The sequence below is a fragment of the Globicephala melas genome, chromosome 15 (genome assembly GCF_963455315.2).
Source record: "Globicephala melas chromosome 15, mGloMel1.2, whole genome shotgun sequence".
NCBI lineage: Eukaryota > Metazoa > Chordata > Mammalia > Artiodactyla > Delphinidae > Globicephala > Globicephala melas.
The window spans coordinates 443,025-469,080 of record NC_083328.1 but is presented as its reverse complement, the minus strand read 5'-3'; the positions used below and the strand labels follow the sequence as shown (position 1 = coordinate 469,080).

The window sequence follows — 26,056 nt, the reverse complement described above, 5'->3', positions numbered from 1 at the left end:
AGGGACGGTGTGGCAGCACCTGGGCTGTGACGCTTCAGCCTGGGGAGCCGGTCCTCTGCACGCCCCCGTGGGGCGAGGGCCGGCCTCCGGGAACAGCTCTGCCCTCCTTCCCGCGGTGGCGGTGGCGGGGAGGTGGCAGCTCCGGGTGGGTTTATAAATAAATGGGCCTCCCTCTAGGCTAGAGATAGCAGGTCATAAAGACAGAACGATCCGAGAGGAGAAGAGACCGCCCCGTGCCGGAAGCAGCAGCAGGGCTTGGGGGCAGCTTGGACGGCAGCCCCGCACCCGCTGTCCCCGCCTGTCCGGAGGTGGCTGTCTGTGGCGCGGCCCACTCCTGCTGCCTGGGTGTCGGGCCACACTGGCCCTGAGGCCTGGTGCCCCTGCGGTGGAGCCTTCCCTGTCCACCCCCACCGGCCACCCCGGGGGTGTCCCCCGAGCAGGCCCGGGCGCTGAGGGATGGGGTGTGTGTGCAGGAGCCTTGAGGCCGCAGCCCACACCCAGCCTCTGACCCCCCAGGAGATGGTGGACTGGTTCAACGCGCTCCGTGCTGCCCGCTTCCACTACCTGCAGGTGGCCTTCCCAGGGGCCAGCGACGCAGACGTGAGTGGCTGCTACCTTTGACCCGGGTCGGGGGACGTGTGCCCCAGGCTGGGACGGGATTGGGAGCCGACCCAGGGCCCACGTGGACCCCTCCCCCCCCGAGACCCCCACTGCTGACTGGCCTGAGGCCCCTGCAGACCTGCTTTATTCCGGGGTGTTTTAGCTTCGCTGGGAGGGCGAGGGGGGAGAAGGGCGGGAGGGGAGGGGGCAGCTGGGGAGGGGCTCCCAGGGCCCAGCCCAAGTGGTTCTGCCCTAGCTGGTGCCGAAGCTGTCCAGGAACTACCTTCAGGAAGGCTACATGGAGAAGACGGGGCCCAAGGTGGGTCTGACCTGGAACCCCAGATGCCCAGGCCTCACTCTGAGGTCGTATCCCGGGGGGGGGGGGGGGGGGCGTGTCAGCAGTGCCAGCCAGTGACACTTGCGCCCCCCCCCCCCACTCCCAGTGCTTTGCGAGAGCGCGGGCTCCACTGACTTGGGGCTCTGGGTCCAGCCCCAGCCAGCTGCGAGCCCTGCCTCCTGCCCTGGCCCCACCCCCCCCCAACGTGTCCCTGTGCACCCCCAGGTCCCTGCCACGTGGGGGATGGGGGCAGACACGGGGGACTCGGCTCCCAGGACCCAGGTGGTCCCACAGCCCAGATGGGGCCCCGCGAGCACGCGCGGAAGGGGAGTGGACGTGCTGGCGGCCCTGCCCTGAGGGAGGGGGGACAGGCAGTAGGGGCAGGGCCTGCCTCGGGCCGACCAGTGGCTCCCTCGACCCCCAGCAGACGGAAGGCTTCCGCAAGCGCTGGTTCACCATGGACGACCGGAGGCTCATGTACTTCAAGGACCCCCTGGTAAGGATGGGCCGCGGCCCCAGGGCCCCCGCGGCGTGGATGCGCCCTCCTGGGTCACCCGCCTGCCTGGGAGGCGCCGACCAGCATTTGCTGGGTGAGCTGGAGGTGGCAGGCCCGGTTGGCAAGGAGGGGCCGGGCCTGGGGGCCGCACGCGGCTCTGAGCAGCGCTCAGCCCGGTCCCCCCACCCAGGACGCCTTCGCCCGTGGGGAGGTCTTCATCGGCAGCAGGGAGAGCGGCTACACAGTGCTGGACGGGCTCCCGCCGTCCACCCAGGGCCACCACTGGCCGCACGGCATCACCATCGTCACGCCAGAGCGCCGGTTCCTACTAGCCTGCGAAACGGAGTCGGAGCAGCGGGCGTGGATGGAGGCCTTCCGGAAGGTGGTGGACAGGCCCATGCTGCCCCAGGAGTACGCAGGTGAGGTGGGCGGGGCGGCCTGGGGCCCCAGTCCCATGGCCCCGAGCGGCCCTGACCGGTTGGCACCCTGTCCCTTTTCCAGTGGAAGCCCACTTCAAGCACAAACCCTAGCACGAGACGGTCCTGGAGGCCTGAGGGCTCCGGACTCGCCAGACGTGGCAGGCGAGGCGGCAGCGGAAGGAGGGACTCGGCAGCCCCCGACGTGGTCAGGTGGGGCCTGAGCTCGAGCTGCTAGGACCCATTTCTCTGGAACGCCACTGGGACGCCACCGGGAGCCGGCCCAGCCCGACCCCGCCGTGCCGCTGCCCCCGGTGTGACGCCCACGGCCCCCCACTCGCCTCCCCGCCCGCCAGACCGCCTCCTTCTGAGGCCCCCCAGCTGCCGCCACCCACCTCCGCGGGACCGCACCCCTGACCAGGAGGCTGGGCTGCGGGGACAGCGGGCCTGCCTGCATGCCCCCCACCCCGCCGTGTCCCCTCACTCCCCCCACCCTCCCCCAGCAAGTACTTACTGAACACCCGCTGTCAGCTGTGGGGTCCCAGGGGCTGGAGTGGCAGACAGGGCCCTGGCTCCCTCAGCACGCCGACCCCATGTCCGCGAGGGTCCCGGGGGTCAGAGGCCCCAACGGCTGGAGCCCCCCGGGCCTGGGCCACAGGGCTGGCTGCACCCACCCCCGCCCCCAGCCGGGGCACTTCCCACACCGGCTCCGGACTCCGTGCTGACATGACCCGCCCTCCGCCTGCCCTCACGGTCTTCGAACCCTTGGAGGATGGAGGCCCGCGTCCGCGCCGCTGCCCGGACCCCAGCGTGCCTCTCCCCGGGTGCCCTGGGGGGATGGGGGACATCTATGAGAACATACCTGGGGGAGGAGGTGAGGGAGGGAAGGGACCCTGTGTGGTGGAGAACTTGGGGGCAGGACGTGCATAGGGGTCCCGTCTCCCCAGGAAATCTCACCTGCTGGGTTATCTGGGCGGCATCCTGTGTGGCTGAGACGTGCTCCCAGGGGAGCCCTGGTCCAGCTGTTGGGACCAGGAGAGGGGCCCTGAGCCAGGGTGTCCCCCCCCTCCATGTCACATCTTGGAATAAAGTGGGGGCTCTGGGCCCCCAGGAGGACCTGCCAGGAAAGGGACACCCCCAGGAGAGGGGCACCCAAGGGCCTCGGCCCGGCTGTGGGCGACACGCAGAGGATGAGGGAAGGCACCCTTCCTCCGAGCCCCCATCATCATCTCCCCTCTCATCTGAGCAAACGCCCACAGCTCAGACCCATCGTGCACCTGGATTCTGAGCAGGGACTGCAGGGTAAAAGGGGGAGCACAAGGCCCCCCTCCCCTGGCAGTGGGGGCCCCAAGATGGCTGGGCTGGGGGTGAGAACAGCTGCAGGGTCACCCAGGGCCATGGTCCCTTTCTCCCCTAAACCCTTCCTGCCCCAGGCAGTGCCTCCTAGCCCAGGCGAGGCTGCGGGGGCCACCCTTTCCCTGAGAACCCAGGTCCACTGTCTTCCAGATGAGGCAGAAGGACTCGCCCTGGGTCAGAAGCGAAAGCCCGGGCTCCCCTAGACCTTCATGACCATGCAGGGCCACCCACCCACCCACGCGCCCTCGTGGACTCAGCCTCAGGCCCTGGGAGCTCGGGCGCCCGCTCAGCACCAGTGTGAGGTCTGTGCCCTTGTCTGAGCGTGTGCACACCCACACGCTCTACCCAGAAAAGAAGTCCAGAGAGAAACGACAAAACACCCTGAACAGCTGCACGACCGCTGGGAAGAATTTCTCGGATGAGGCAGGACCCGTATGGTCCACACCAGGCCCGCCCCTCCTGCTGGCAGGGCCCCCGCCCTGATCCTCAGGCCCGAGGCTGGCGCAGGCTTGGGGAGCCCCTGCACAGAGGTGGGGGAGTCGCAGACACAGGCGGCCGCCTGCGACAACAGCACGACGTGTCCCCATCACAGCGCTGAGACCGCAGGGCGCCCCAGCCCCGCAGGCTGCTTGCAGAGCCTGGGAGGCCTCACCTGTCCGCAGATTGGAATAAAACACTGTATATTTACGTCTACAGTCGCGACACTCTCAACACCGGCCACCGCCCACCAAGGACACACTCCGGACAGAACTGGACAACACCGGTCACGGTGCCCATGCCCCTCGCGGGGGGCTCCCTGGCCACTGCTCACAGCCCCAGCCCCGTGGCCCAGCCCACGACCAGCCCCAGGAGCTCACTCAGAAAGGACCAGTGCTGCCAAGCCCAGTATAAAGGATTTATTTAAACTCAACACGAACACCAACCTTCCTTTAAATTCCATTTTTACAGTAAATAATAAAATTGTGTATTCCGTTCCTTCCCATGCATGATCACTGGGTATTAATCTACGACTCTTATAATTGTGAAAAAATAAAAGTGTTTCCCATTTTGTAACTATCCTGGGGCATCTGACAGACACAATCGGTGAGAAGGGACAGACCCGCTCGTTCCTGGGCCGATCATTTGGTTAAACCCTAAAACATTGTCACCTGGAGACAATAAATACTGCCCCACGATGGCGGACGGTCCTGCAGCCTCCCAGACGAGACGCCTTTCCGACGGCTGGGCGCTCGGCTGCAGCTCCTGGGGTGTAGCACGGAGCAGGCGCTCCCCAGGACACGTGCCAGGCCACCCCCGCCCCGCCTGAGGGCATGGCACCCCCGCCGCGTGCCACAGGGCCCTCCTGTGCGAGACCCAGCCCTCCCCAAGCAAACCAGACACACGGGCCGGGAGAGGAGGCGCGGCAGGGCCTGTGCTTTATTGGGGTCATCTCAGGGTACACGGCGGCCTGGCCAGCACGGCCCCGGCAGCCCCAGAACACCCGCCGTGCGGCCCCTCGGCCTTGGCCGGAGCCCGGGGGGCCCAGGTCTGGACCCGCATCGGGAGCCGCACCCGCCGCAGTCCAGGCCGAGTCCGTGCAGGTCCGCGGGCGTCAGTCGAGCTCAATGGGGCTGCTGTCGTCCTGACTGTCCTCGCCCTCCTGCTCCGAGGAGCCCATGAGGCTGCTCAGAAGGTTCCCTGGAAGGAGGTGCACGGCGCTGTCAGGGCCACGGCCGCACCTCGCCCGCTGCCCGACCCCCGGACGCCGCCTCCTCCCACGGCGCGTGACCGGGGCCTGGCAAGACAACAGCAGCCCAACCCCGGAGCCCCCTCCGGGGGTCTGTCCACAGAAACGCGTCTGCCGCGCCTGGAGACGCAGGGATCCTGCTGGGGCCGCGAGGGGAGAAGACCCAGGTGCCTGTCGAGGGGCCGCTGCACAGCCGCCAGGACGGGCCTGGGAGGATCACGGGCGGCCGATCGGCAGGTAACTCGCTCACGTGTTAACTCTCAAGTGACACAGAAGTCAGTCACATGTTACAGTTCCGAAGGCTACACGTGACAACGTTAACTGCTGTGGGCCTTGTCAGGATGGACACTTTTCCTTTTTACCTAATTTTTATCCAAAGAACCATCATGTCAATAGAAAAGCGAAGTTTAAAAAGTGCGCTAAACCAACTCGCGAAGGGGAACAACAAAGGGCCAGCGGCGCCCTCAGGGTAAAAGCCGCCTCGAGCTGCGGCGAGCTCGGCCCCGTCACCGCGCCTGGCGCCAACGCGCTTGGAAGTTCTGTGGGAAAACGCAGGGAGTCAGACGGAACGCAGTAGCTGACAGCCACAGCAGCCCGAGACTGAACATGCTAAAATGTCACCACGACTGTGGACGGACAGACGCTGCAGAAGCCCAAGGCGTGGGCAGGACAGGACACAGCCACCGAGACGAGTGGCTGTGACATGAGAGCCTGGAGAAGGGAAGTGGCCCCCCACACCTTCCACTAAAACTCCAGACAGACCCAGTTTACAGGTAAAAAGTCCAACTTGTATTTAAGGGGAAACAGCCTTTCAAATAATCTGGGAGACAGGAAGACCTTTCCACGGAGCAGAGTTTGACGATGGCAACGAAAACGACAAACGCTCATTCCACCCTCCCCCCAGGAGAGCCCCACGAGGCAGGGCCAGGAGCAGCAACTCGTCGGAGCAGCGAGACCAGGCGCCGAGGGGCCAGCCTGGCGGTCCTGCCACTGCAGGCCGTCCGCGTGCCTGCAAAGTTCCCCCTGGAAGGAAGCTAAGGAAACCTAGCACTGCCTGGCCTGCAAGTCACCATGGGACAGTGGCAGGGCTGGGTACGAGCCTGCACATCTGGACTCTGTGAGACAAGCTTTACCTATTCAAAAATAAAACATTAAGGATGGCAAAACCCACTTTTAAGTGCAGGCCTACACTGGTCCCCACCCTGCTGGAGGGCAGGAGTCCGATTAGGAGCCCCGAGGCTGCATCAGAAGAACGGGCAGGACACGGGGAGGTGGCCTGGCCTTGAGAGGTAGGGTCAGCGATCTGGCCACCAGCACCTACCAAGACTGAAGCACGAAGAAATACATACTCTGAAGAGACTCTAATGAGTAAGGAGACTGTGTAATCTCTCCCAACAAGGAAAGCCCTGAACTTCGCGGCTTCACTGGGGAAGCTACTGAATTGGTACCACCCATCCTTCCACTACCAAACCCAGAAAAGACACTATGAGAAAAGAAAACTACAGACCAATATCCCTTATGAACACTGATGCAAAAATCCTCAACACAATACTAGCAAACCGAATTCAGCAGCACAGTGGAAGAATCAGACGCCATGACCAAGTGGGATCTGCTCCTGGAGTGCAGACGGCTCAACATGTGAAAATCAGTCAACACGATGCACCACAACAGAGTGAAGGAAAAACCAGTGATCACCTCAAATGATGCACAAAAAGCACGGGACAAATGCCACACTCTTTCATGAAAACACTCACCCAGAAAGAACATAAGGAAACCATCTCATGTTACGATGTAATAAAAGGCATATATGAACAGCCCACAGCAGACATCACGCTCAGCGGCGACAGAGTCAAAGCTCTTCCTCTGAGACCAGGAACAAGGCGAGAGTGCTGCTCCCACCACTCGTGTCCAACATGGTACAGGTGACCCCTGAACAACACGGGTTTGCACTGTACGGGCCCACTTATTGTGCACTGTTTTCTATATACATACTGAAGTACTACCTGGTCTGCAGTTGGTTGAATCCACAGATACGATGGGCCAACTGTAAGTTAATATGCCAATTTTCAACCGTGCAGGGGGTCAGCACCCCTAACCTCCACGCTGTTCAAGGGTCAACTGAACCTGAAGTTCTAGCCAGAGCAATTAGGCAAGAAAAAGAAATAAAAGAATTCCAAGTTGAAGAAGAGTAGTGAAATGATCTGCTTGCAAGTGATACGATTTTACTTGTCGTAAACATTTCTGAAGAGTCTACACAATAACTTCTTTACGGTGACAACTCCATTTACAACAGCCTCGAGAAGAATAAAATACCTAGTAATCAGCTGACCCAAAGAGGTGGAAAACTGTACAATCAAAACTATAAAAAATTCTGAAAGAAATTCAAGACGTAAATAAATGCAAACATCCCACGTTCCTAGACTAAAGGACTTAATATTGTTAAAATGTCACGCTACCCAAAGCAACCTACAGATTTAATGAAAGCTCAAATCCCCAAAACATTCTTTTGCAGAAATAGAAAAACCCATCCTAAAATTCATACGGAATCTCAGGGAACTCAAATGGCCAAAACAATCTTGACAAAGAACAAAGCTGGAAGTCTCACACTTCCTCATTTCAAAATTTACTACAAAGCTGTAGTCGTCAAAAGAGTGTGGTCCTGGCATAGAGACAGATATCGACCAATGGAATACAGAACCCAGAAACGAACCCTCGCATGTATGGGCAAATGATTTTTGACAAGGGTTCTGTGCCCACTTGATGGGGAAAGGACAGTCTATTCAACAACTGGTGCTGGGAAAACTGGAAATCCACATGCCAAAGAATGAAGCTGGACCCTTATATAAGTAGAACACCACATAAAAAAACCACCTCAAAATGGATCAAGGACCTAAATGGAAGACCTAAAATAATAAAACTCTTAGAAGAAACCACAGGGCAAAAGCTTTGTGACACTGGATTTGGAAATGACACCAAAGGCAGAAGCAACAAAAGGAAAATAGACAAATTAGACTTCATGAAAAGTAAAATATTTTGTGCATCAAAAGACACTCCAGGGAGTAAAAAGGCAACAAGGGAGGGAAGGACGAACAGGTGGAACACAGAGAATTTTTTAGGGCACCACGACGACTCTGCACAATAGTATAATGGTGGATACACGTCATCACATATTTGTCCAAACCCACAGAAGGTAAACACCAAAAACGAACCCTAATTTATGTATCAATATGTTGGCCTTCCGGTGATAATGACATGTCAATACAGGTTCACCCATAATAAATGTACCCTCTGCTGGGGGACGCTGATAATGGGCAGGCCGCGCCTGTGGCGGGGAAGGGGTATTTATGCGAAATCTCTGTACCGTCCTCTTAATTTTGCTGTCAATCTGTAACTGCTTTTAAAAAATAAAGTCTTTAAAAAAAATAAAGAAGGCAACCCGCAGAATGGGAGAAATATTTGCAAATCGTGTATCTGGAAGGGAATTAATACCCAGTGTAGAGAACCTGTAAAACCACCAACACGATTCAAAACTAAGCAAATGACACGAACAGGCAAACACACAAATGGCCAATAAGCACGCGAAAGATACGCCGCGTGCTTAGTCACTAGGGAAATGCAAATCAGGACGATCAAACCAGAGACCCACCTCAGACCCATTAGTAAGATGACAACTGTCAAAAAGACCAGAAAACAGCAACTGCTGGTAAGAACGTGGAGGAACTGGGACCCCTGTGCCCTGCTGGGGAGCAGCTGCTGTGGGAACACAGTATGGCGTTTCCTCAAAACATTAAACAGATCCAGCAATTCTGCTTCTGGGTGTCCCAGAAGCACCGAAAGCAAGGCCTTAAGGAGGTAACTTGCACACCCACATTCACAGCAGCCAAAGGTGGAAGAACCCAGGTGTCCACTGAAGATGCAGTCTTATCCACACGATGGAACATGAATCAGCCTTAAAAAGGAAGGAAATCCTGGCACCTGCTACAACAGGGTTGAACCTGACAGTGACATAAGCCGGCAAAGGAGGACACTGTGTGATTCCACTTATGTGAAGTCCCTGGAGGTTCACAGAGACAGAAAGTAGGGGGTGGGCACTGGGAGCCAGTGTGTAATGGGGGCAGAGTCTCAGTTTGGGAAGACGGAAAGTTCCGGAGATCCGCTGCACAACAGTGTGCATGCAGTTCACACAACTGTCCTGCGTGCTTAAGCACGGTTAAGGTGGGGAATTGTACGTAATGTGTACTTTACCACAAAAAAAAGAAATCTGGCTTCGATCCTGTGGCCAACGGAGAGGGACCCCAGGGGACAATTATTCATCGGGGGCCGTACGAGCTCTGCTAGGGGAACACGCAGAGGGAAACAGCTAGGAGCCCGCAACCCTCCTGCTGGCACTGGGCCCCGCTCCAGGCCCCTGCCTGCTCCGCTCCCCCGGCCGGCACACCACACTCGGCCTCACCCACAAGCCCCCACTATGAGCCCCCCGCCCCACGAGCCCCTCACCTAGCAAGCCTCCGTAGGAAGACGTCTGCTTGGGTGGCACGCCGAAGAAGAGCTGTCCTATCCTGTCGAGGTACTGGAAGAGGCACAGGCGTGGTCGCGGAGGGCGCTGAGCCCGAGGCTGCACGCGGACCCCGCGCACAGCGTCTCTCCCCCTCCCCCTCCAGCGGCTGCCCCCCGCCTCACCTCGTTGTACATGGGGTCCCGCCGGAGGGATGGCTGGTACTGTTCACACAGCACCGTGAACACCGTCAGCTTCCCCCTGGAACAGGACAGAGCGCAGCATAGCCGATGCCCACACGAGACCAAGGACGTGGACAGAAACCGCACGACTCCACCCCCCCACGCGCTCACCCACACATCTCTGCGTGCTTCCACGCACACGTGTGCGCCCCTCCACACAAGCACGTGCGCACGCCTCACCCACACGCCTCTACACGCACGCAGGCACGCTCACCCATCGACGGCCAGCAGCAGAAACCAGAGGAAGTTGAGCAGGGGCTGCACGAAGGGAGGGCCGCTCTCGATGGACGGGTGTTTCCGTGTGTACGTCGTGAACACCACTGACGCGCTGCTCTTGTTTTTTAAACAGAGAAACCTGCAAATAAGATCCCAGTGAGTGGGCACACCTGACCGGAGGAGGAGGAAACGGGTTTCTACAAGCGCCTGCCCAGAGGGCCCCATGTGGCCCGTGCCCCCGTGCAACACACCGAGGGCACCAGCCAGGCCCCTCGCATGGACCAGCCACCCCAGGGAGTCCCAAGGTTTATGGCCGGGGAGAACTAACTTGAGAAGGTGACGTGTTCAAGCTCAGCAGATCCAGGAGACGGCAGGGCTCCCTGAACCTGTCCCACACCTGTCTGCCCCTGCCCGCGAGAGCACGGTGGCCCAGAGGCTGCCCGGGCTCCTGTTTCCGCCCCGTGGAGGGCGTGTCCACGGCCGGACTTCACTGTGGTGCACGCCCTCGACAGAGGTGGATGGGCGAGAAAGGGCTCGCGCCAGAGGAAACACTGCCAGCACATGCCAAAGCCAGGGCCAGCGAGTCCTGGATTTTAAACAGGTTTCGTTTTCAAAGTCGCAGATTCAGCAACAAGTGGTGACATGTCAGAGCTCGGAAGCTCCCCGTCCACCCCAACTCAGGGACACACCCCATCCCAAGGCCCGGCCACCAGATGCAAGTGCTTCCCTGGGAGGGAGTAATCTCGTCGACAGACATGTGGTGGGACAAACACATGGTCCAGTGGCAAGGGAGGTCAGGCCCCAGGTCACCCAACGCGTGCTCTCGGCTGTGTGAGCCCAACAGGATGCTCACGCCTCTAGCGACTCTGCTGTTTCAGTATCTTCAAAATAAATTGTCGAGAGAAAACAAAAGAAGAGGAGGCCCAACGGGGACAGAGGGGCAGAGACACAGAGCTGGGGTGCGGAGTGGGCGGGCAACTCCCCCATCACTGTGTCTGGACGCACAAAACACCTGGGAAGGCAAACGGCCTTTGAACAAAGGCTGTGATGCACGCGCACGTAACATCCCAGGAGGCTGAAAATTTGGTAAGTGTACGTGTCCTAAAAAAAATAGTTGCACACCACTAACCACCGCCCCCAAACGTGATAGATAATGGGGAAAATAGAAAATCAACGGCAACAAAACGCTAATTTAAAGCACAGAAAGTACTTCTACCGCCAATGGAAACGTTACAAGTCGGCCTAGGGGAGCTGAGGGGCACGTCTGGGGTGCCCGGAGGTCAGCAGCAGGGGTCACACTGGGGGACGTGAGCTGCGTGTGGGACACTGAGTGACTTCAGGCCTGTCCTCACGCGAGGCTCAACCAGAGGCTAGCCCTGGACCCCAGGAGGCCACGGACGCAAGGGCCGGACAGCAAGCGGGTACCTACTGGAGGACAGCCTGGGCCACGAACATGTCCACCTCGCTGCGGAAGCCCCGGGCCGTGGAGTACTCCACCAGCATGTTGGCACAGCCCTCCCCGTCGCTGGAGTGCAGGAAGTGGTACCGGGACTCGCAGTAGTTCTGTTCTGCGGAGGCAGGCAAGCAGGCAGCTGTGAGTGCCCCTCCTCCCCCTGCCCCGCAGGCAGGGAGGATGGCGGTCCTACGTCATCGCCGCGCTGACTTCCACCTGGGCTGTGTCCCCAGCAGAGACCAGACTGTCCCCACTCGAATCGGGGTCACCTGGGAGCTGGACAGGAAGGCGGCCTCAAGCCCTGGGGCAGAACCCGCATCCCGCCAGTGCGGTGTGTGCACGACGGAGCCCAGCGGCCCTCTTGGCCCCGAGTCTGCCGTTCTGACGAGGACCAGGACAGGGCTGGATGCCAGCCCTCCAGGACGGTGCTTCCTCTGATGCTCTGCTGTTCTGAGCCTTTGACTCTAAACCGGCTACTGAGCTCTAAGGGGGTTCTAATGGTCTGTTTTCTTAAAAAGCGACCAAGCTCCCAACCTCCCCAGTTTCACCTGGACACACACACCCCCTCCTCCCCCTTGGATCCACCCTCCACGCCGATGGCTCTCACCCAGAGCGACTCGACCCCTACTCCAGACGCAGGGAAAGGTCTGGAGCCGGCGTCAGCCGTCACAGCTGGGGGTGCTTCTGGCACCTAGCTGGGGAGCCCAGGGATGCCACTCGGCACCCTGCAGCGCGGGAAGGACGCCCGGGGTCAGCGGTGCTAAGGCAGAGACCCAGTTCCAGGGCAGCCCCCCAGTTCCCACTCACACGCCGCACTGGCTCCCTCTCCTTCCGGACAGAGGGCACGCCTCCCAGGCTGGGCCTTCTCCCACCTTCCACCAGCACTCTCCTCCCACCTGGGCACCCCCAGATCGCCACTGCCCCCCAGCATCAGCTGCCAGCACTGCAGGTGACTTCAGAGAAGAGCGTGCTCTGTGTCGTTGTGTTCTGTTGGTCTCCTCTCCCTCCAGCCCCAAGAGCGACCTTTCGGTTTTAGAGCCTCCACGTGAGAAGAGAAATCCGGCAGGCCACTAGGCGCCCTCAAGCCCCGGAGAGGCGCCTGCGCGAAACCCCAGCGGAGCGGGGACACCGAGAGTAGGCAGGTCTCCCACGGCGCCCTGCACAGCATGGCGGGCCCCGGGCCACACCACACGCCTGCCTGGAGGCCGCCCACCGCCGGGGCCCTGCAGATGCCCCTCAGCACGGCCTCCCACAGGTGCGGGGCCCGCTGGCCTCACTCGCCATCCGTTCCTGACGTGACACCGTAAGATGCCTGGGTCTTGAGGTTCAAACATTTAACGTTAAATATACGAGAGCTTAACAGCTCTCGACCCCAGCGAGGCCTCTGAGCAGCTCTTCAGCCACTGAGCAGGTGCCACACTCCCTGCTTCACGCCAGGCGCCGGTCCCAGTAACACGGGTCCCACAGACACGGGCCCCCTCCAGCTCTGCCTGGCACCTTGGCACACAGGCTGAGTGAGGCGGGTGTGAATCGAGGCACTGATGCTGCAGGTGGCCCGCACGGCCGACGAGGCAGTGCGGAGGGCGGCCGCTGGCTGAACGGAACCATCGACAGAGCCCCAGCACGAGCGTCCAGAGGTCTCTAGACCTTCCAAATTCCCACAGCCTCAGACAGACGAGGTCGGGCCCGCTCGCGCGATCCCAAGACACCTGCCCAAGGTCGCCGTCCCTCCGCCTGACCCCACCCGGGTGACGGCCCGTGAGGACGAGGCACAGAGCCGACCTGGCCGGTGGGGCCCAGACCCCTGGACCACCACGTGGATGAGCTGCACACACGGCCGCCACGCGAGGCCCCAGGTGCCACAGCTCCCTCACACCCGCCCAAGAGTGACTCAGGCCGCTCCCCTTCCTCTGCCTGAGCCCGGGCCTGACCCCCTCTCGTGGCCTGAACAGCCCCCGCAAACGCTCACTTAGAAGACAACAGAAGCGGCGGAAGGACCGGGGGAAGGACGTCCTGGAAGGAGGCCCCAGCGCGGGGGAGCGGGTGGCCGGCAGGGGACCGGAAGCTCCATTAAAGGGAACGCCCCGCCCACCCGAGCGCAGCAGGTGTTCACACTCAGAGCAGCGGCGGCTTGGGACTCTGAGGGCCACCCCCCAACCCCCGTCAGCAGCGCAGATGATTGTAATTGATCCGAACGGACCCTGCCAGCAGCAGCCCGGAGAGCATCAGAAGGGCCGCCTGTTCCCTGGCCCACCTGCCCGCAGGGGCCCCCGCCCACCCACGGCCTACCTTTCCACAGGGTGCGGGCCAGCAGCTGGTGGAGCCGGGGGTGGCCCAGCTTCCCGGACCCCCCACTGGACCACTTCAGGGCTCGAGACACAAATGCCACTCGCTCCGGGGAGTTGGGATCCATCAGGCTGAACAGCTTGGCCAGACTTTCTGCAAACGACACCCACACAAGCCTGAGCCAGAGGAAGCCGCGGCTGCTGCCGTGTTATGCAGCTCACAGAAATTAATTAAGAACAACTGGTTCACGTTGAAAGAAAGCGCAGAAGCGGCAGGCACACCGGGGGGGTCCTGGGGCCACCCCAACCGTCCTCACTGTGACGCCTCCCCACAGCTGAGCCTGTGTCGGGGAGCAGAAGGGAGGGGGGCCGCCCCAGTGGGGATCCGCGCGCGCCTCTCCGGCCGGGCAGCTCGCAGCAGGGCTCGCCCAACGGGGCAGGGGCTCCAGACCACGTGGCACCCACCACGCGCCAGGGAGGCTGGGTGCGTCTGGGGGGGTGGGGGCGGGGGAATGGCGTGGTGATGTGGCAACGGCACGCGTGTCCACTCCATCTCACCCAGCAGCTCCTCGACCACCTCGACCTCTGCCTTCTCCAGCGACTCCAGGACCAGCATGGACAAATCAGCTGCACTGTTTTGCTATAAAACATACAAAAGGACTGTCAGTGGGACGCGAGGCTCTGGCCCGTTTTCAGAAGACGGTGAGGCTGGGCAGTGGCTCTGGTTTCCAGTTAGAAACCAGCGACCGACTGCACCTAAGAGATGGTTCTGAGCACCAAGGCCACTAGCCTTCAGGCCCCACACTGGTGCTGGGACACAGGGGCGCTCAGCCCAGGCTGCTCACCAGGCCTCTCCCTGGCCCCCCACGCCAACCCTGGCCCCGGGCAGACGGCTCACCTGGCCGTGGCTGAAGAACAGCAGAGCTCCTGAGCACATGAGCTCGCGGGCCTCGGCGTGCTTGCTCTGGGCCATGTACCTGCACGGAGAGAAGGGCAGGGCCGGCCAGGGCCGGGATCTCACAGGGCTCGTTTCAGAGATGAGATCCCAAAGACTCGGCCTCCGAGTAGGAAGCGAGCACCCGCCCCACATACGCCTCCGCTGAGAACGGAGCGGAGCTGGGCTTCGGGTCCCGAGGGCACCTCCCGGAGCTGCCCCCGACCCCCATCTGTCCAGGCCGGTGCTGGGCGCCCACGGCCCAGCCCTCCCGCCCACGAGGCGCCCCGCGGCAGCAGCAGCACCGTCTGATGACAGTGTGCCAGGCACTCTCTCCGCCCAAACGGACCAGAAGCAGAGCCTCCCTGCAGCTGGGCAGGGGTCTCAGCAGAGGGACCAGCGGGGGGCCGGGGGCCACTTCCAGCTTCAAGCACAGGCCTGGCTGTGGTGAGGAGCAGCAAGAACGGGGCGAGGGCCACACGTTGGGGCCGAGGGCCTGCCGGGCCGCCCCCTCTGCTGCCCCCTCCACCCCGACCACTTTCCACCGGGGACGCTTCTCACCAGGGACGGAAGCTGGGAAAAGCCGGCTTGCCGAACTGCAGACGGATGAGAGCCTGACAGGCAACCCGGCACACACGGGACAGAAAGGATGCTCCGTCCACGATAAGTGAGACAGACGTTCAGGGGGGCGGGGCCAGGCCCGAGAGGAGTGCAGGACACGGAGCCCACGGCTGCACGTTCCTCTCAGGGACGATCAGGAAGGAAACCCGCCCAGCCGGTCAGACCTGCGTCCCGGCCCAGACAAGCGGAGTCAGAGACGAGGCCTGCAGGCGCGCGCTGGAGGCGGAGACGGAGCCAGGGGAGCCCCGCTGCCCTCTGGCTCGCGGCCCGAGGCTCAGGCCGGGACCAACCACAGAAAAGGACTGTTGTGCACCAGGCTCGGGAGCAGCAGCCCCGTCCCAGTCAGCACCCGGGCTGGACCAGGAGAACCCCGCGCACCTCGCGGGGCAGACGGGGCACCTGGGGGCGTGGGCACGGAACGGGGCCTTCTGGAAAAATGAGCCCTCACGCCGCCACCGGCACAGACGCCCGGACGGCGGGCACGCCTCCTAGGGGACAGTCACGCAGCCCCGCTCAGCTCTGGGGACACGACAGGGCTCCGGACTCTCCTCCCCAGGCACAGCAAGAGATGAATGCCTAGAAGGTTGGGGAGGGAGCGGAGCCCTGAGAGGCAGACAGGCTGGATTCCTGGGGCGGCTTCCCCAGTGACCAAAGCCGCACGGCCCTGGGCAGCCCTGCCCTGCAGGAGGGGGCCTGGAGCTGGAAACCCCGCAGCAGCGACAGGCACCCTGAAAGCCGGACGTGCTCTCTGGGCACCGCAGAGCCCTGGCAAGGGTGGATGTGGCTCCCCGGTGCCCGAGCCAGAGGGGGCGGGGTGCCACCGAGGCCTGGGGGCTCAGAGCACCACCGCCCCTCCCCCACCGCAGCCCCCCACCCCCCCGCGCTGCGTCTGTGCAATCGTTCATTTTGCACTTTTTTTTAAAGCAGAGCATAGACACAAGCGTAACACTAACGGCGCAGACGCCCTCTCCCGGGCGCTCCATCCTACCCCCAGGTGGTTGAGTACACAGGTTTGAAGTTCCTCTTTCAAAAAATTTCTTCATTTGATTTAAGACACAAAACACCCACAATCGACACTCATCTCAGGAAGGCCCCTGGGCAGCGAGGCCCCTTCCACAGTTAAATCCTGGCGGGTGCAGAGGCCCCTCCAGGCCACAGGCCACCCTACAGAGCAGTCGCCAAAGTACCGACAACCCATCAGGCCTGGAAAACGGACCCTCCCCCGTCCCTGCAGAGAGAAGGCTGGAGAGGCAAGGGAGCGCCCTGGGCACCCGCACCTTCGAGGAGACGGAGCTCAGCCTCTCTCAGAACCATTGGCTCCTGCCCCGGGCGGCGGCACCCCACCCCCCATAAGTCCAACCTCCCGGGCTGCCCAGTTCCTCCTCTCCTCCTCAAACTGCTGGGGGACACAGTGTAAGTGAATTAAAATAGCACAGATTGGTGAACTTATCCAGCAGGTGGATGGGCAAACTGTAGTCCACCCATACGACGGAACACCACTCAACAATAGAAATTAACTAACGATACACATAAAGGCGAATCTTGAAATGATCGTGCTGAGGGAATTCAGAAAGCCGCATAAAAAGAGGACGTACTGTACAATCCTACGTACATAAAAGTCCAAAAACGCAAACCCATCTACCATGACAGAGAGATCAGCGGGCATCTGGGGGCAAGTGGTGAAGAATTCACCGTAAAGGCAGGTGAGAAGGCTTTTGGGGATGATGGGTATTTTCAGTACCTTGATTGGTGATAATTTCTTGGGTGTACACATATGTCAAAACCCATCAAGTTTTACATTTTCTATAAACACTTAAAAGCACTTATTTATAGAAAGACATCAAAAGAGCGAAGCTGACTTCTCAGGGCCCCCGTGCAGAGCTCTAAACCAGGGCTGCAAGCGCAGGTCTGAACGTGGACGGTACCCAGCAGAGACAGGGACGACTCCAGGCCTATTCAGCTGGGCCCCCGGACGGCCACAACTGCTACGGTGCCTGAGTTCACCGCATCCCCCAAAGAGGCCCACAGGAGACCACTTACTTCTCAGGAGTTCTGAAGAGGTGTAAGAACCCCTAAAAGATCAAAGAGGAAGCCAAGGCTCAGAGAAGAGATTCAACAAGTTGTCCTGGATCACAGGTCACAGAGCAGAGAGAGAATGCGAACCCAGGTCAAGGCCGGGCTGGTGGACGGCCTGCATCTGTCCCCACGTCACCACAAAGCACACTCTGCGCACAGAGACTGGCCTCTTCAAAGCTAATCAACAATCACGCTCCTGGTACGGCAGCAACTGCAGAACTGGCTCAAAACAAGGAACACCATGTTTATCTTTGGGAAGATCCAGTTTTGTTGACTAGTCACCGGGGCAAATACTTTATATAAAAGTCCCCAAGAAAAGCAAGCACCACGACAAATCTTGAGCGCTACGAAAGCTCCCCATCACACAGATCTGACTGGCTAAGCTGCCAGGCCGAAAGCTCGACGTTACAGACCTTAGAGCCTCCTTACATCTTTGGCTCATCCCGTGAAGAACAATCAACTCACCCCTACCGGGTCCTCTGGCGCCAGAGCTCAAACTCGGTCTGGGACACGAAGCGTTACGTCTAAACCCAACTACAACCAAAGCAGAAAGTACTGCCAGAGTTCCCAAAATATTGATTCAACTTGCTATTTGAAGAAGAAATTTAAATCTAGGCCTAAACGGTGTAAGGCAGGCATGAATGCCTTTAGATATCACAGCAAAGTATTTGCTGTTCTGCACCAGTTTAGAACGAAAAGGCATTCCACAGAACAGACGAAATCCTCTAAAACTATCTTTAAATGCTAACGAGTGTCTCAAATGTTTTCTGGCAAGAAACCTGAAGGCTAACAGAACGTGTGTAATATACAGGAATGCCTTACACATGTAAGAACTAAAAAACTACAGCAGTAGCTGCGTGACAGCAGAAACGGTGTGACACACTGCAGTCCAAAAGAAAACTGAGCTAGGTTTAAGAAAACCTAAATTCCTAAGGCCACACTAAAAAAAGACATTTTATTTAATCCAACATATTCAAGCATCACTTCAACGTGCGATCAAGAGTTGAAGGTTCCTAATACCTGACATTTTCTCTGCGCTAAGTCTTTGAAGGCCGTGTTTTTACCCTCACCGCCCAGGCCGTTAGGGACTCACATTTCAGAAGCTCAACTGCCGCACGTGGCCAGGCAGCGCAGGTACAACAAAAATACCGGCTTTATGGGAACAGCTGGTTTAGTAACAAGACACTCGGGTGAGCAAGGGCTACACAACAAGAGGAGAAAGACGTTTACAGCCTCGCGACGGGACTCCCAGAGGCAGGAAAACCGTGGAACTCAGAGCTGGGGCTTCAAACCCAAAGGCGCTCGGGGCGGGGGAGGGGGAGGGTGGTCTGGGCCGGGGACTGGGGTCCGGAGTCTGCGTCTGCGGTTCGGGTCTGGGTCCGGAGTCTGGGGTCTCGGCCAGGGCTTTGGGTCTGGGTCCGGAGTCTGGGCCGGATCAGGGTTCTGGGGCGGGCTCCGGAGTCTGGGCCGGGTCTGGGGTCTTGACCAGGGGTCTGCGTTGGGTCTGGGGCTCGGCCAGGGGTTTGGGCCGGAGTCCAGAATCTGGGCCGGGTCTGGGGTCTCGGTCTGCGTCGGCTTCCAGAGTCCGGGCTGGGTCTGGGGTCTCAGTCTGCGTCTGAGTCCAGAGTCTGGGCGGAGTCTGGGGTCTCGGTCACGGTTCTGGGTCGGGGTCCCGGGTCTCGCTCCCCGGCCGCAGCCCTCCCCCGGACGCCGCACGGCCCCTGCTCCCACCGCCCAGGCGACGGACAGCGGCATGGGCCAATGGGGGCGCGGGGCGGCGCGGCGCGGCCAATGGGAAGCGGCCGAGGGCGGGGCACCGGACTCGGCGGCCGGGCGGAAAGCCCTGGAAGGCGGCGGCCGCGGCGCAGTGGCTACCTGAAGAAGAGGGTCCGGTACATCTGGTGCGCCTCATAATAGTCGCCCTTCTCGACGCTGGCCCGCAGCTTGCCCTCCACGCGCTGGACGCCGCCGCGGTTGCGGGCGCCGTTCCGGGCGCTCTCCTGCTCGGCCATCGCCGCCGCCGCCATCAGGCCGGCGCTCCGCGCAGGGCCGACGCTGTCGCAGGCGCGGTCGGCGGCGCCTCGCGGCTTCCGTCCCGGCGGCCGCCCGAAGCCTTCTACGGTGGCTCACGAGGAGCCGCGGGCGGTACGCGGGCGGCCACGTGACCGAGGGGCGTGCCCGCGCAGCACGGGGAGGGCGGGCACACAATCAAAGGGCGGGGCTCCGGAGTGACGGCGCGGCCTGCAGACGACGACCGCGGCGGCGCGGCTGAGGGGGACACGTGACTCCGCGGGGCGGAGCTGGCACTACGATGGCGGGCAGGCGGCTGGGAAAATGCAGCTCAGCCGCGGGGAGGGTGGTCCTTGCTGTAACTGAGGCCGCTGAGGTATTTAGACTTTCCAATGAATACGTTCCGGGTATGCCGGCGGCTCGGGGTCCCGGGCAGCTTTCCCACTCGGGCGCTCGGGATCAGCGCTCGCCCCGACGTCCGAGACCCAAACACGCCGCTCTTCTCTCGTAAGTGGTTCGTGTGGAAGCGCGGAGACACGCCCGCGAGCGGGGCGCGCACGGCAGGGACGCACGCGGCCCCGAGTCCGGCGGCCCCACAACGCGGGCCGGACGCGCTCCCGGCCCAGAGTGGTCCTGGGAGGGGCCGCTCCACGCGCTGTGTTCCCCTCCCCGCCCGGGGCAGAGACCAAGCAGGTACAGAAAAGAAACACACTGTTTATTGTTCATCTGAAATATCACATGCATTTTTTTAAAAATTAAAGCTCTTTATTTAAACGTTTCGATAGCATCTTACCAATTTGGTGGCAGCGAAAAGAAGCTCTACCAATGACAAATATTTTGAAAAGCATTTACAAAAATACATTGCACAAAGTCCTATCTCTCATCTTTAAAAATAAATTAATATTCAAAATATTTCCACCCCATCTCCCAAATTTAGTTTTATATAGGAAATTTTGATCTATATATGTATCCTGTAATATATGAAACATCTGTATACGTTTTACCCAACTTAACTGCATAGGCATTAATTTCAATTCTAACAAGAGTGAAAAAAAATGCTAGTTTATGTAGTTTTTGTATATCTGAGGACTGTTGTGCAATATACATAAAACTCTTCAGAAAACCAGTCAGCACCATCATTTTATCTTTTTCTGAAAATACAACATGTATGGGACACCAAAAGACTGTCTTAACCCAATAAAACTTAAATAATTTTTAAGGTAAAACATCTGTAACACCTTAAGTGCCTTGCAGATATCTCATTTATAAAGTCTGCTCAGTAAAATAGTCTAAATATTAAATACTAATTATAACCAAAGCAAGTCTCACAGGAATTGAGAGAGAATGGCCAACAGCTATAATAAAAGGCAAATCCCAACCAGAGCCAGTACAAAGTGCTGCTGTAAGAAAACCTAATCACCAAATGTCCTGGTTTCATGAATTTGCCACACCGGACAATCTCCTTTAATAACCATCAGTGGAATAGAAGCATAAGCCTCTGAAAGACGTAGAGCATGTTAGTGTTTGCTTTTCCAGAAAAATTCAAAACAAAACCTGAACATATCCAAAAGATTGGATTTCTTGGTTCCTATTCATAGTGTGAAGTAAAACTGCAGGGAAAATCTGATGGGATGAGCCCAGTGGAGACCTGAGAACTCTATTTACATGTTTGTGTAGATCCAGACCATCCCCTTTCGAAGCAGACCCACTTCAACCTGCAAAGGGAAACTCTCCAGGGTTCCTGAACGGATGTTCACACGCCAAGCCCTGACGGAAAATCGTTCTCAGAAGTGGGAGCAAACTAGGCAGGAGAACCCGTTTTCATTACTTCCCCACCTGGTGACTTGAAAGAACTACTGGTGCCGAACAGAGGAGAATCTCACCCTAAAGAAAGGGAGTTCAGAACTCTGAACTTTGGTGACACTGTTCTTCCCTGAAAGAAACGTGTGCTGGGTTGAACACATATCTGCCCCAAAAGGTCCTTTTTAAAAGGGCCAGTGAAGGCCGCTGTCAAGGCTTCAAGAACACTCCAAACCTTTTAACTTCCTTTGCTTTGTTCCTGATGTCAAGCAAATACAAAGAGTTTTATGTTCAAAAACAAATCCCCCAGAGGCCAAAAGTAAGTATCTTTGTGAACTATACATTCAGATGAATCTCCACAGAGACCACCTGTAGCTAGCGGGTCTCTGAGCCCAAGCAGTCAACATGCAGTGTTTCCTGTGGACAGAACAGCAAGCTGGGTGTCGGCATTTATCGCTTCCACACCCACGTCCTGCTGGCAGTCAGTGCGTTTATTTCAGGGGTGACATTATACTGCTCTCTGTATGCCCGTGTCCGTGAAGGATTCCAGTGTTCCAGGCTGTCCCAGTATATACAAAATGTACAAGAACAGTGAGTAGTCTCTTTACTTGATAGGCTCTCCGTGAACTCTGAACCGGTAAAGACACGTGTATTCGGGATGGCCCCAGTTAGAAAAAATCCGAAGTTCCACTATTTGGAAAGCTCTTTCTGGTCTTTTCTGCAATTGAGGAGGGGAAAAAAACAAAAACAAAACACATTTATTTCATATTACTACCACCAAGCCCAATCACTTCCCCAGGTAAGAGATTTGAGATCAAACAGCCAAGTTGGAGATTAAGCTTTCAACGTGAACTATATCATCTATCACAGGACGCAAAGTTCAGGTGAAACTCTTGAGAACTCATCACCCTTGACACATTTATGCAGAACAAATTGTATACTAAAAAGGCTCACTCAGGAACAGAAAAGCTAGGAAGCTCAGATCCGCTTTCTCAGAAGTTGGCCCTCACACCCCGTGGGCATTTTCGTGAGTGTTGGCAGGTCCTGTGGATGCAGGCAGCAGGGAGGAGACCCGGGAGCCTGAAGCCTGTGTGAAGCCAAGGATCCTTACCGGGGCAGAGAACATCTGTAGTGACTCCCCTTCTTGATCGTAGGTAAACTGCCCCAGGAGCTGCCCTTCTTCTTGATACTCATTTTCTAATCCCTGAAACAAAACCATCTAGTCACTAAATAAAGGAAAAACGGTTAGTGAGGTAACTGGGAGAGGGAAATTACTGTTCCATTAAAGTAAGGCCCTCTGTGTGCTGGGCATTTTATTAAGGGCTTCTCGCAGATCACAAAGCCCGTGAGGTAGGCATTATTCCTCCCGTTATACAGATCAGGAAAACTGAAGCTGGGAGAGGGCAAGCTAACAGGTAGCAGAACACACTCGACACCCACGTGGCCCACTGTAGCCCTCCATGCTCCCAAGTGGAAACCCAAGGGCACGTGATGAGCCTGGGGAAAGGAGAGCAGGTCAGCAGAGTGTGGGGCCCCAAGGAGGTCAACTCACACAGCCAAGAAGAGGAGGACAGGCGCCGGGGGGCTGGGGGACAGGAGACAGTGTTTAACAGGGACAGAGTCTCAGTTTGGGAAGATGACAAGCATCCTGGAGATGACAGTGGTGATGGCTTTACGACAGTGTGAATGTACTTGATGCCCCTGAACTGCATGCACACTTAAAAACGCTTAAGATGGTAGGTTTTATGTTCTGTGTATTTTCCCACAGTAAAGAAGTAACCAAGTAGGAAGTACAGGTGACTAATTTGAATGTCTGTTTCATAAAGGGAAAGGACTTTCTAGGTACAAGAATGCCATGGAAGAAATTACAGGTAATGAGCAGGTGTAACTAAACAAAATTAAGACTGACAGTGGGAAGTATATCTGTAACAGAATAACACATGATTAATATTTTTATATTAAAAAGCTCAAATATTCATAAGGAAACTAAGATACCGAAAGATAAATGAATAGAAACAAAACCAGAATCTACAAAAAAGGAAACATGCATGTGAAATACATAGAAATGTGGATTAAAGTAAGATCTATCGAATTAGCAGAGATTTAGAAAGAAGAGGACTCAATTAGAAAGGGAACTACAAGATAAGGAACGCTTCTCATACTAACAATGCGTATGGTGCGATGAATCCAAGGCCCCCTTTGAACCCCTGAAACATAACGCCACCTGAGTGTCTAGCCTGAAGGATCACCAAAAAGTGAAGAGGCTTATCCTGAAACGTGGGGAGTGGAAACAGTCAACAACGGCGAACTGGGGACGTGGACAAGGGCACTCTGTGCTGCTCTTTAAAGAAGCATGTGAAGATCTCACTTCACACCCTGTGGGTGAGAGGGCCAGGGGTCCAGCGTGGGTGACTGGTGGTGACGCTCTAATGTGTTCAGATTTCAGATGCTGCTGCTGTCTGTACACCTGAAACTGGCACAGTAAAGCTCAATGCCATGGACAAATACTTAACGGCCAATTTGTTTCTTTAAGGCAGGAAGTGAAATTTTATGAATGGTTTTGTCTCAACTGTACTTCTTTTTCGGCACGCGAGACCTTAGCTCCCCAACCAGGGACTGAACCCGTGGCCCCTGCAGTGGAAGCGTGGAGTCTTAACCACCGGACTGCCAGGGAAGTCCCTCCACTGCACTTTTTAAGGGAAAATACCAGTGTTGGTGGTGACTTCTGTGGTGCTGGGATTCTGGGTGTCCTTTTCCCCAACGTCCTCGTGCTGTTCTGTACATTCAGCCTCACGCTGTTGTCAGAACAGACTTTACGGCCGAGCAGATGAGAGGCCAGTCCTCCCACAGCCGGGCTGTTGTTGTCCCCCTGCGCCCCAAGCCTCCCTCCCTGGGGAAGCCCTGGAACATCTCCCTCCACATTTACTGGCTACTCAGAGGTCAGTGGGCAGAGGGGGGGACGGCGACACCGGTAATATACTCAAGTCCCCAGCGTTTGCAGGGCTCGTCTCCAGGAGATTCCCAGACGGGGTGAGGAGGGCCGCCCCGGGACGGGGTGCACTCACGTAGACCGCGAAGTCCTTGGGGGCGCTGGTGATGTTCCCCGTGGGTGACAGAGTCCTTGGTATGTGCTCTAGGGTGAAGGTGGTCGGGTGGATCTTCATCGACAGCCTCACCACGAGGTACCCCTGGGAGCCTCTGAACGCCCAGCAGTTCCCTGGATAGATGTCAGGCTGGGGAAAAGGCAAACACTAAAACTCAATAGCTGAACAAGCTCTTAACCACTCGAAAAAAAGGAGCAGTAAGAGAAAAAACTGGTTAACATTGGGGGGTGGAAATGGAATTTTTGCTGGTAAGAAACGGTCGTGAGCAAAATCAAAAGATGAAGTGAGGCAAGGCATTTGTGACTTAATCCCAAAGGCCCACTGTGTGCAGTGTGAGGCGAGTGCTGAGTCAGCCAGAACCTTAAAGAGAAAGGGCGGCACACATCTCAGAGAAACACAGCTCTCGGTGGTCCTCAGACAGGAAAAGATGCGCCGCCCTACAGAAAACAAGAAATTACGAATTTAAATGACGGGGTGCCACCATGTCTCACCTCACAGATTGCCAATAACCCTGAACCGAACAAAACCTGCTGTGCACGCTGCGAGGACGTGCACTCTTGCACACTGACACAGTCGCCGAGGGAAGCAGCGCCGGGAAGACCAAGCATCGGCGTATGCGGCTACCCTCTGACTGACGGGAGAGCCACCTCCAGCCGAGCGCGTGTGGGCACAGGCACAAGACGCAGAGGCGGCACACTCAGCGTGACAGCACTTTTAACAGCAGCAGAGGAGCCACAAGCCCACGCCAGGGCTTGGTCAAGTCGGCGGAGCCGCGTGTCTTCAGAGGCCAGGACGATGTGGGCCCCCACTCCCCGTTCATCCTGATGCCACGCGTGCGTCTCCTGCCCCTCCAAACACGCCGCTGCCCACCTGCGTGAGGGGCTCAGGCCCTTGGCACAGCCCTCCCGCCCGCAGAGGCTGCCAGGCTCCACTGGGGTGAGCCGGGCTGTGCCCTCTCAGACAGGCCTGGATCTGAGCCGCAGCAGAGGGGCCGATCCTGGATCCTTTGCAGACTCTGGCTTCCCGTGAGCAGCCCCTCACCTATGACTCACAGTCCCTCGGTGTCAACTCTCCCGTCCAGGGTGCCGTGCGGTTCTCCCGAGAGGCTGTTCCCAGCAGGCCCGCCTCCACTTGCCCCTTCACATCCACCCAGCACCTAGGTACTGGCCGCTACCTAAGCTCCAGACCCAACCTGCAGCCCAGGGACAAGGCTGTGGACCTGCTGCAGAACGTCGAGACCTCTGGAGCCCTTCGACCTCTGGGACAGCCCTGCAGCTTGGGGCCAAGGGCAGCGGGGTCAGTCCAAGCAGCTCAGACGACAAATGCCAAGCCGGGCAGCCCCCAAGGACAAGACGGCCACTAGGACGGGACTGGAGCACCCAAAACATGAGGTTCACTGACCCTGACTGGATGCCCAAGTCAACTCCCGACTCTGAGATCGGATTTGCGCTTTTTAAGTGAGAGACGGCTACTGTGTGCATGGTTCACACAGAGGGAGTTATTGGACCTTCCTTCAAACACTGTCATTAACGTTAGCGCCGAGGTCCGGTGGACGTCGCTGAGCGCTGCAGCTCTCTGTCCCTGAGCCCTGCGTGGGCACAGCCCGGGCGGTGAAGGGAGGCTCTGCAGCAGCGGGGCGCCCAGCGCCTCTGCAGAAGGCACTGGAGGACAGGGCCCTACAGTCCCCTGAGCAGCCGTGGGTGTGACATGCAGAGGGAGAGGGGCTCCTCCTGACGCCACCTGCGCGTCTCCACCCGTTCCACCTCCTGAAACACCGAGGAAGCGCAACACACAACCTCCTCGTGGAAGGCCCTCCAGCTCTGACGGTGAGCGACACCCCAGAGAAATGGGTGAAGTCAGACACAGGACAGGATAGGCAGCCTCGCCTG

General features: G+C 58.2%; 3 protein-coding genes across 20 annotated transcripts in view; 1 reads left to right on the top strand and 2 right to left on the bottom strand.

Annotated features, from left to right (window-relative positions):
• Positions 1-4,262, top strand: part of ADAP1 (ArfGAP with dual PH domains 1) — a 76,220-nt gene extending 71,958 nt beyond the window's left edge. For 3 of the 4 annotated variants that reach the window (XM_060284964.1, XM_030851075.2, XM_030851077.2), the window contains 5 exons: positions 517-600; positions 857-919; positions 1,362-1,433; positions 1,624-1,852; positions 1,935-4,262. In XM_060284964.1, coding sequence (XP_060140947.1) covers positions 517-600; positions 857-919; positions 1,362-1,433; positions 1,624-1,852; positions 1,935-1,963 — 477 coding nt within the window. In that variant the 3' untranslated portion in view covers positions 1,964-4,262. The remainder of the gene's footprint in view (positions 1-516; positions 601-856; positions 920-1,361; positions 1,434-1,623; positions 1,853-1,934) is intronic. The other variant, XM_030851076.2, reaches the window with a different exon arrangement.
• A 345-nt stretch (positions 4,263-4,607) lies between these two features.
• On the bottom strand, positions 4,608-19,364 carry GET4 (guided entry of tail-anchored proteins factor 4). Its single transcript, XM_030851079.3, has 9 exons — positions 19,129-19,364; positions 14,521-14,599; positions 14,181-14,262; positions 13,627-13,776; positions 11,314-11,452; positions 9,883-10,023; positions 9,612-9,687; positions 9,429-9,501; positions 4,608-4,882 (listed from the first exon to the last, which is right to left on the bottom strand). The coding sequence occupies exons 1-9, from the start codon at positions 19,278-19,280 to the stop codon at positions 4,797-4,799; spliced, it is 978 nt and encodes a 325-aa protein (XP_030706939.1). The 5' UTR covers positions 19,281-19,364; the 3' UTR covers positions 4,608-4,796.
• Positions 19,365-19,961: 597 nt separating this feature from the next.
• SUN1 (Sad1 and UNC84 domain containing 1) overlaps positions 19,962-26,056 on the bottom strand; it is a 51,912-nt gene continuing 45,817 nt past the window's right edge. For all 15 annotated transcript variants that reach the window (XM_060285349.1, XM_030851066.2, XM_030851067.2 and 12 more), the window contains 3 exons: positions 24,129-24,296; positions 22,175-22,267; positions 19,962-21,781 (listed from right to left, as the gene is read on the bottom strand). In XM_060285349.1, the coding sequence (XP_060141332.1) occupies positions 21,668-21,781; positions 22,175-22,267; positions 24,129-24,296 (375 nt within the window). In that variant the 3' untranslated portion in view covers positions 19,962-21,667. The remainder of the gene's footprint in view (positions 21,782-22,174; positions 22,268-24,128; positions 24,297-26,056) is intronic.

Bases quoted from the DNA above. Each gene is read 5' to 3' on its own strand.
- GET4 (XM_030851079.3), bottom strand. From the start codon at position 19,280: ATGGCGGCGGCGGCGATGGCCGAGCAGGAGAGCGCCCGGAACGGCGCC. The intron at 11,453-13,626 runs GTAGGCCGTGGG...CTGCCTCCGCAG, and splicing joins GGCCCGCACCCTGTGGAAAG to AACAGAACTACTGCGAGTCC. The intron at 9,502-9,611 runs GTGAGGCGGGGG...TGCCTCTTCCAG, and splicing joins GGGACCCCATGTACAACGAG to TACCTCGACAGGATAGGACA.